Here is a 10539-nt window from a genome sequence, read left to right as displayed (position 1 = left end):
GTGGTAGACAAACGCAAGACAATATTAAACGGACTCTCCACATTATCAGTTACATTCAGGAAATGCCATGAATTACATTCTAATTCAAAAGCTGTTCTTTTAAGCCTTGATGCCGAGGAGGCTTTCGATTCAGTCAATTGGCTTTTTCTTAAAAACGTTCTTTCAAAATGTAATTTCCATCCAAAGTTTATTCAAGTATTTCAAAACATATGTTCTTGTCCTTCTGCAAGAATTAAAATAAATGGCGATCTGTCAGGGTGTTTCATATTGGGCAGGGGTGCCCTTTGTCCCTTCTCCTCTTTGCATTGTTTATTGAACCCCTGGGGCAGTGAATTAGGCAAAATTCAAGAATAAAAGTTATCAAGTTTAAAGACGACGAGCACAAAGCAGCACTATTTGCTGACGACATATTAGTGTAATTAAAAGTCGCTAATGGAAACATTAAAAACCTTTGGATCCCTATCTTGATTTAAATTGACTTTTAACTATAATCCACCAAAAGAAATAAAAAAAATATATTGTTTAAAATGGGATCTTAAATATATTAAATGCTTGGGAATACATATCCCCAAAGATATCCAGATCCGAGAATGCATGCGCAGAGGAAAGGGATCATGCGTGACCACGGTGTGTTAAGCAGGACCACAGGGAATGCTCTAACACAGGAAAGACATGATCAGTAGGGGGCAGTCATGTAACGCTCTGAACTGAAGTGGCAGAGAACATTAATCATGGCGTGCTATAGTCTATTGAAGCTGATTGCGTAGTTAGCAAAGGGAGGAGCCAGGATGGAGACAGAAGGAGCCAGGGTGGTGAAGACGGTGGGAGAAGACAGGCGGAAGCTGGAGCAGGAGCAGCCAGGTGGTGAAGCAGTTGTCCGGGTAGTGTGTTAAGTTGGCGAGGTCCACAGATTGTCTTGTGTGGTCCTCAAGAGAGCGATCCCTCTGCTCCAGAAGGAGGACGAGGACGCCAGGATTGTCCATAACAAATCAAATAAAAACTTTTAAAAAACAAAAAAATGTGGGAAAGACGCCGCTAAACCCACTATTTTTAAGGCCAGTTATTCTGGTCACAGGTGTGCTGAAGCAAAACAATGCACACGAAGAAAAAGATTATTCCACAAGGCCTTTTACTGAAAATACTGAAAATACAAACATCCAAACACAAGTAACATAGAACAATAACCGGCAACTCAGGGAAGAAAATGGGGAGACTTATACAAACACTAATGAGGGACTAATGGTGTGTTCAAGTCATGTCGGATAGATCGTATTTATGAGTTGAACGCACATGAACGGCACCACAAAGTCATTTTTACGAGTGGGAAACTCGAAATGTTCTTTAAGCCCCGAGTTTCCGAGTTGGGGGCGTGTCAATGAGAAACATGTCAGATGCAATGGATGCAGCCAAAGACTAGAGATATGCAGCATCTGTATCGACGGTAAATTTGTTGAAATGAATAAAATATTATATTATTGTGTAATTACCATAGAATATATGACGATTCTGTTTTCATCACCTTCATAAATTGAATATAAACCGAAAAAGGCAGAAACACAATGATGCACATTCTTTATTCATCATTTTGTAGACGTAGAGTTAAAAAAATAGTTGAATTTTATGTAGAAAAGTGAAATCGCCATCTTGTTCCGACCAAAGTGACTTGAACGCACCTGATGTCGTAAATACGAACTTCCCAGGAGGACTTGAATGCAGCATATGGACTTAATGAACTAGACACAGGTGAACTGAATAAGGCAATCAAGGGAAACAGAAACTGGGTCAATGACCAAAACTTGGGCAGGAGAACAGGAACAGAAAGATACACAAACTAAAGTCCATATCCGTGACACAAGTGGGTCTGCTGAAACCATTTTATTCCTTGCCACATGGAACATTAAAGTAAATGAAGAAATATTATATGATTACAGAGTGACAAGGAAATCATTTCAGGCAGAAGGAGCGGATCTGGACTGGCTTGATGACTGAACAGACTCGACGACAAAAAATCTTAAACAAATAGCATAATTAAATTATTTTGGCAGTAGACAACACTTAAAAAGTCATCAGTAAAAGATGTGCATTGTTGGAGAATGAAATTCTTGTGTGAGGCGTGAGCAGCCCTTTAATTCTTTGTCTTTATGTGCATAGCATAAAAAAAAAAGTGTATATATATAATATAATTTTAATTATTAGAATTTTTTTTTCTTCCAATTTTTCATTAGTTGTTTTCTCTATTGTTTCCTTTGTGATTAATGTTCGTGTCCGTGTCTGTCTGCATGATTTCTTACAATAGCTTTTAAAGAGCAGGCCATTAGAAGTGTAGATGGCAATCATTTAAATGAATAGATTATTCGTTTCCACTAATTTATTCCTTGTGATTGACTTTCTTGTCCATGTCTGTTCGTTAAGTCATTGTGTAAGTCACATCTAAAACCATTTAATTTAACAGATTTTTTCTATGATAAATAAATGGTAATGTAATTATTAATAATTGTTTTCATTTATGTCCAATATGTCAGGGTCTGGCGTCGGGTGTTCTCCCTCTCACCACCAGAGGTCGCCATTTCCCATCCTCCCGGACTCCGTTTCCATTACCTTGACTCCACACACCTGTGCACACACTCACTCACACACAGCTGTGGCCCATCCTGAGGGCTATTTATGCGCCTTCCCCACGCCACTCTGGGCGGATGATTAATGTTTGTTTGTAGTCTAATGATTGTCACTATTTGTGCTACGTGTTGTAAGAGCTGTGAGCATTGTTACGGGACTGGTGCAAGCCCTACGTGGCCGTATTGCACCCGAGTCCATTTTCACAGTCTTAGCTCTGTTTGTGTTTCTGTTTGTACCTTTGTTTTTCTCCTACGCTAATAAACCTGCATTTGGACCCAAACCATTGCTCACACGGTGTGTCTTTCCTGACCGCGCCGTGACACAATAGGGATACATCAACTGATGTTCATTAATTAGGGATTTATTCATTTATGCCAGATTCCGAAAGAGTATGTTTACTGGACACACATACACTATCAGTCAAAAGTTTTGAATCTTTAAGATTTTTAAAATGTTTTTGAATGTTTTGGAGAACTGTTTTTATGTACACTAAGTTTGGGGTCAAAGATTTTTTAACTTTTAAACCTCTTTTTAAACTTATTTGAACTTTTTATTCATCAAAGAAAAAAAAATTGTGGTTTACACAAAAATATTAAGATAGTATGAAGAGAGAGAGAGAGATTCCCCATGTCAGTTCCTTCTTTTGTATTTATTCTGTTTAGACAATGTGACGACAACATGGAAATTTATTAAAGATAATTACATTTTCAACAACCAGTATCCAGGGGTGTAAAAATATTTGGATAATTTTACTTGATTAGTGTACTTAAGTATTTAGTATTAAGTTTTGTGTGACTTGGACTTTATTCAAGTACAATTTAAACTGACCACTTGTACTTTTACTTGATTACATTTCTGAAGAAAAAAAACTTTTTACTCCTTACAATTTGATTTCAACTTAAAAAGTACTCATTACATTTTTGCATTTTTATATTTTGTCTTATGCACGTTAAATATAAATGGAAGCTCAAATGTGCACGCATATGAGACCCAATGAGGTTTGTTTTCATGCATCCAGCACACACATATCAGTTTCAGTTCTAACTTTCATCAGGGCAATTTCTGACTTCAAAAGTGCACCATCAAATCTGAGGAAGCATATTGAGGTAGCTACGTTGCTTTCACTTTTCCCTTTCAGACCCTATATCAGTTATACCAGTTATTAAACTCATAAACATACACATAATCAGTATAGTTATAAAAAAATCAACATTGGTCAATCAAACACCATCCAGAATCTCCTGAAAGCTGACCTTCATTAGTGCACGCTCTTATAATGTCAGTAAGAGTAGATTTTCAAGAGTATATTTTTAGAAAGATAAAGAATAAATGACAAAAATAACAATATAACTGCCCTTTTCACCTATTCATGAGAGCGTGTCCAACACAACTGTGCTCTTCGTCAAAGAGCCCTGAGAATAACTGTTCAAACAATCTTTAGGAAGAAGGTGAAAGGAACGATGGAGAATGTGAGAGACATTGAAAGTAAAAGGAGGTTGAGCAAACTTCTGAATCCATTGTTGTGGTATTTGACAAATCCAGGTGGGTTGCTGCCTATGTTAGTGGTGATCCAGTCCTGGAACTGAGAAACTCTGGCGAACACACTGGGATATTTGGGGTCATCACAGGGATTGGCTCCAAAACTCACAATGCCGGACTGAATCCACAGGGAACTGTTCCTACTGGCCACTGGACCTCCAGAGTCTCCCTGCATTGACAAACATTCAGCATTTATATCTCGGACAATGTACAGCAAACAGCTGTTACAGACAGAAGTAAAAATATTCCAGCTGTGTGTCCACCAAAGTGGGCTTTTCCTGAGGCCAGAGTACATTTTCATTTGTTTGCAGTGGGAAAGTTAAAACATTTTCATCTTTGGGTAAAACCAAGTGTGCCGTGCACATCATAAAAACGGAAAGCCAAAACATTTCGATGGCCTCCTGGTGGCTGACTGCAGTATAGGACCCGCGTCATCATCATGTAAATGAATGGGATGTGAGCCAAAAACAAATTGCACTTTAAATAAAATTTTTCCCAAAAATGGTTTCTGTCATTGTAGACCAACCCAGGCTCATTGGAAATACGTGCTTCTGGTGATGTTTCTGCAACACCGATATTACACAATTTACTGCACGTTTCACTGCAGTTTTATACAGTGAAATGTCCAGTGAGTGGCACATGTTCAATATGTGACTGTGGCCACATTTTTATTATGTTGATTCAGGTAAGTATTGATGCATTTTTATTTCGTTGTTTCAGAGAAGAATTGCCAAAGACTATAGATATACAAAGACAGTTCACTCCTGTTACATATGAATGGGAGAAACGGCAATACGCAATATGGTGGAATAGTCCCTCCTTCTGAATAAAACAGCCAATCGCTGATTGGTAAAGACATTGCATGACTGCAGTGGCTGTTAGAAGCTCTGGTTCCCATCAAATTTAGAGACTCGCGCTTATATGACTGCACATGTGCATTGGCAGGTCTACCCTGAAAAATAAGCTTTTTTGTACACTATTTGAGCATAAGGAACTACATTTTATGGGGCAGTTCATTTCAGATTTTGATATTGCTATGCTATGTATTGTGGCGGTTCTGAATTCAAATGTGGGGAGTGTCGCTAAAATGTTCTATCGTGTTGGAAAATAACAGACCCCCTACAGCTTACCCAACCAATAGTGTAAACTAATGCAAAAGTAATATAAAGACGCATCTGCTGATGCAACTGTGCTATATTAACTTCCTTAAATGCAGGTTTGAGCTGTTTTGTCGAACCGTTGTTTCACGGGATTCGTAAAGGAGCACTTCACCTCACAAGTGCAACGCCAAGCTACCGAGCAAAACTACTGCATTAGAAAACCCATACATATGAAGCTAGATGACTCTAATGTTCAAAAGTATCAAATTTCAAATCTCGCAGCATGTTAAAATTGTTTTGAAGTCATAACATAATAATGTGCAAGGAATTATGTATTTATTTTAATAGGAGAAACACAGCACTTGACTCCGTCACTCTTTAGCCAGCCCCTGACAGCCCCTGACAGCACATGTACATCACTCAGACATCTATTTGACGTCTGCAAGTATTTTTTTAGATGCATCTTAAATGCGTCTATAGGACGTTTCCTATCAAATGTCAAATAGATGTTTAGAAGATGACTTTAAGATGTTTATGATTTAGAATGTATGTAAAACTGATATCTTATATATGTCTATCAAATGTTTGTACACAGTAGATGTACAATTCACATCCTCTCACAGGGTGAGACAAATACCACACTGTCCAGCATCGCATGGAGGAGAAGTTAATATTGCTGATAAAACCTGTGAAATCAGATTCTGGTAACACATTACTTTAATGGATTGTCCTTCTAAAGTGCTCTCAAATGTGTCCAGCTGCATGTTTTCAGAAGAGCACCTGTCATTTTCAGCTGACTAAAAACGCTTTTTTTGTTTTGTTTTACTTTTAGTAAAACCATGGTTAATTTTCGTAAGGGCTTGTGCACAATATGCATGACTGCTGCAGTAAATGTAAAGGTGTAAATGTCTTTATTGACACAGTTTGCACAGATTATTAGTGAATTAAAAATGAGCATCCTTATGTTCTTAAAGTGAGTGCTCTGGAGGGAGCATTTATTGTTTCTAATAAATTTACCATTTTAAAAGGTTAGTTCATCTAAAAGTGAAAATTTGCTGTTAATTTACAGGCTATTCACGATGTAGATCATCATTACTGTTCTACCGTCATTAAAGTCACCTACATCTAGCCTGAGGGTGAGTAAATTTACATTTTGGGTAAACTATGCCTTTAATTGTTTACTCTATCGATATACTATAGTCTGCACTGCAACTCCATGCTTTCCTCTGCAGATCAGGTGAAGAAAAAGCAGTCGTAGTGAATAAGTTCATGATCAGTGTCGTAAAAACTGGGCTTCATTAAGCAACTAGATTGGAAGTGTAAATGTAACTGCTGTGCATATAGAGGCTGTGGCCTTTAGCCTCCTTGTTAGAGCACTCGCCTTCTAAACCAGAGACCACAGTTTGAATCCCACTCGAAGCGAGGCGAAGTAGAATCGGTTACATAAAGTTTGCATGTGCTGGCTAATGTTCTGTAATTGCTTTGGATTAAAATACATGACTGGATGTCTTACCTGACATGAATGTTTACCTCCCACGTTTATCAATCCAGTACAAATCATATTGCTTGTGATGGTTGTGATCGCTGCAAAAGCATTATAACAGTCATTGTTGCTCACAACTGGAACCTGCACCTCCTGCAGTATATCAGAAACTTCGCCTGCTAAACAGATCAGAGGACAAATTTTGTTGCTTTTAAAAAACATTTCTGGTGGTTCACACTATTGTTTGTATTCAGTTAGCTGGCAAGCAAATCTTCCCTCACCTCCAGACTTTAGAACTCCCCATCCAGTGATCCAGCTCTCCGTACCTCCACCAAATACACTACCAGCCGCCGCCAGACAAACTGGCCTGATGTAATCAGAGAAAGTCACAGAAGAGGAGAGCTGGACCAGTGCTATGTCACTGTCATGCCTAATCAAGTTATATTTTGGATGAGTGATGATTTGACTCGCTCTCCTGGATGTCTCATTAGGGTTTAAGCCCAATTGGCTGTGACGTCCGAAATACATCACAATGCTAGATGCAGTGACTCTGTAAATAGAGAAAGTCTGCTTTAATCCCACTATCATCAATCTACAGTTGTATTTTAAGCTTTATTTAGACTTTCAACATACTGGTTGAAGCAGTGAGCTGCAGACAAAACCCAGTCTTTATTGATTAGACTCCCGCCACAGAAATGACTACCGCTGAGTTTTTGAATGCTGACTTGCCATGGCCAAGCCCCTGCTTTTGCGTTCTCCCCTCCAACAATCTTATTGTTGAGGGGCGCTCGACCACACACTGATGAGAGAAAGCAAGATGTGAGATTTCCTTCATAAAATGCTTCACAGATACAGAGCAAACACTCTTCATGCATGTTTTCCAGGACAAATATCAAATATCTTGAGAAGCAAGATGTCTTAAGATCTTAAGTACACTGATGAGAGAAAGCAAGATGTGAGATTTCCTTCATAAAATGCATCACAGATACAGAGCAAACACTCTTCATGCATGTTTTCCAGGACAAATATCAAATATCTTGAGAAGCAAGATGTCTTAAGATCTTAAGTATTTTTTTTTTTCTAAATATTTATCAAGATTTTGTTAAAATGAGGAAACATATCTGCCAATGGGGCAAGAAAAATAATCTTGTATTGCCTTTGAATTAAGATTATTAGGATTATTTTTCTTGCCACATTGGCCGATAATTTTTCTTGTTTTAAAGGGGTCATCGGATGCCTATTTTCCACAAGTTGATATGATTCTTTAGGGTCTTAATGAAAAGTCTATAACATACTTTGGTTAAAATTTCTCAATGGTAGTGTAAAAAACACCGGTCAAAATCAGGTCTGTTTTCAGCAGGCGGTTCTAGTCCATGTTGCTTTAAATGCTAATGAGCTCTGCTGACCCCGCCCCTCTCTTCCGAGGGTGACGAGCCGTTCTCATAATACTGTTTACTTTAGCCACGGAACTTTCTAACTAGCACGTTATTAGGAAAGGTGATTTGCAAAGATTCATGAAAAACCCTTATACTCAGGGATCGGCGCATCCCCTTCAAAAACAAAAGTAAGGTTAATTCACTGCGTCTTCAGCGGCTCAGATGTCGGGAGTAAATGACGACTGCTATGTTCATTATTACATCCAACAACAGAACACCTCAATCGCTTAGGAGACATTCTTGTCTTCCCCTGCACTGGAGTCGACACAATGGTGGACTCTTGACAGTCACTCAGGGCGGAGCTAATGTAAGACACCAGCACAGTCTGTGCTGAAACACTACTGTCAATCAAACTATCGTGGGAGGGGCCTGTGCAGAACTACGTCATTCTGACAGGAATCTCAGAACAGCCTGGTTTGAGAAAGGGGATTTTAAAAAAACCACTGGGTGGATTTTTATCATTATAGGGTGGATGTGCACACACACTTCCAACACACATTTCAGTTCAAACAACAACAAAATTGAATTTAGCATCGGATGACCCCTTTAAGCAAAAAATAACAATATTTTGATGATTTTTCAGAAAACACTAACTATTCTCCTTCTCGAGTAAATGCATCTTGATTCAAGAATGTTGAAAGATTTTTACTAGAAAACAAGACTAAAATACCAAGTAAATGTTCTGCAGTGTGGAACAAGAGTTTTATGGTCATTATGACAACTTACCATCTAACTGGCAGAGGGAGCCTGTGTGGGTAGACAAAATACAACGTAAGTAAACAAGAATCCAGACAAAGCTGATCAACTGGTTTGTGTAGCCCACAACCGCTTCACCTGTTACATCAGTCCTGGCATGTACTATTGGCATGAAAACAGGATAAAATCGTCACCTGAATAATGGTATTTATGGATTTTAGCCAAAAATCTGGTCGAATGATTTCATAGTCATGACATTAGGTTAGTGTTTCTGCTACAGAACAGAGCTGCATCTCATATTCAGGAAATACTTCTGGGTTACTATGGCTACGGTTAAGATTCTCTCAAATACAGATGCTGACCTTTCAATGTTTTAAATTATTCAAATGTTTTAAATATTAAATATTTTTCTGTATCATGCCATGGGCTCTATTTTATTTCAGTTAAAATAATTATTAATACTGTCATATTTCAGATATTTTATAATTTCATATAATGACGCTATTGTCCTTTAGAGCAATTTATCAACCAACCTATGACAAATGTATCTAGCTATAAACTTTTTATACCTAGTTGCAATTTTTAAAATACATTTATTATTGAAATATAAAAATATTACAATTATTAAAATATGCAGTATACTCACAACAGTGAAACAGTAATATAATAAACAGTCACTATTAATTGTTCATTATCACTATTTTCCATCAAATCTGTAAAAAATTTAAAGTATGTAGAAAATAAAATATGAAACAAATCAAAACTATCTTTTAGCTTTTTAAAAGTCATGATCCGTTCATATTCAAGTTCTGCACATTCTCACACTCTGAGCTGCATCCTGAGAGGCTTTTTAAACAGTACTGAAGGAATGCACATGCAATATACGTAAATACACGTACATTTTGCATTTGTAAAGAAATTAATAGAAGTGCACAACTTATATGTATCTCCAGACAAACGGTTTTTACAATCATGAGAAACTAATTCAGTCAAGTGTGTTGTACTGGTCAGTTCTGAAGTAAAACAAATGCTATTAAACTTATATCTAACTTTGTCATGTTAAAGTCTTTTTGAAGATTTTACCTGCTATGTTGAGAAGTATGGCTCCAGCGACACTCGAAGCGGCGTTGAACTTCATACTTCTCTTCTGGTCTGTGGTCTGACTGCTGTTTTCACAACTGTCAGGTTCCTGATGAGATGTAGAGCAAGTACCGCCGCATTTATGAGAAGTTCTCTGCCCTCCCCCATTACGTTTATCTCGGAATCTTTTTTTGTTCTCTCGCAGAAAAAAAATGACAAATCCAAAAGCTTATTCTGGGGATATTGTGGGTGGGACTTGTCCACACTACTTTTTTTTGCAAAAGTCATAGCTTGCAGAAAGCATGTAAAACACAGATACAAATTCATTTCTAATTTGTCATTCTTCATAATTTCATTCATGTATCATGAAATACATAAATGTAATATTACATTCAGATCCGGCCCAAGGCATAAGGGCCCCTGTGGCCACCATAGTCCAATATCATTATGCCTCAATTAGCTAGTTTTAGATTAAGAGTTGTTGTTTAGATGTGTGTTTAATGATTTATGTTGTTAAAATAACATTCTGTTCGTTGAATGCATTGTCTGCTGGTTTATTTAGCTACTTTTCTGTACGCCACAAATTAAG

At 37.6% G+C, this 10539-nt stretch overlaps 1 protein-coding gene across 1 annotated transcript; it reads right to left on the bottom strand.

Moving 5' to 3' along the window:
- Nucleotides 1–4042: 4042 nt before the first annotated feature.
- Nucleotides 4043–10008, bottom strand: LOC107573660 (trypsin-like). The gene is made up of 6 exons (XM_016260101.1): nt 9954–10008; nt 8901–8921; nt 7372–7537; nt 7020–7288; nt 6769–6917; nt 4043–4324 (listed from the first exon to the last, which is right to left on the bottom strand). Exons 1-6 carry the CDS (start codon nt 10006–10008, stop codon nt 4043–4045), a joined length of 942 nt encoding a protein of 313 aa, XP_016115587.1.
- Nucleotides 10009–10539: the final 531 nt, after the last annotated feature.

The sequence above is a fragment of the Sinocyclocheilus grahami genome, unplaced genomic scaffold (assembly GCF_001515645.1).
Source record: "Sinocyclocheilus grahami isolate Dianchi unplaced genomic scaffold, SAMN03320097.WGS_v1.1 scaffold1999.1, whole genome shotgun sequence".
In the NCBI taxonomy this organism is placed as follows: Eukaryota; Metazoa; Chordata; class Actinopteri; order Cypriniformes; family Cyprinidae; genus Sinocyclocheilus; species Sinocyclocheilus grahami.
Note: the sequence above shows the minus strand (reverse complement) of the source record. Positions and strands in the feature narration are given on the sequence as shown.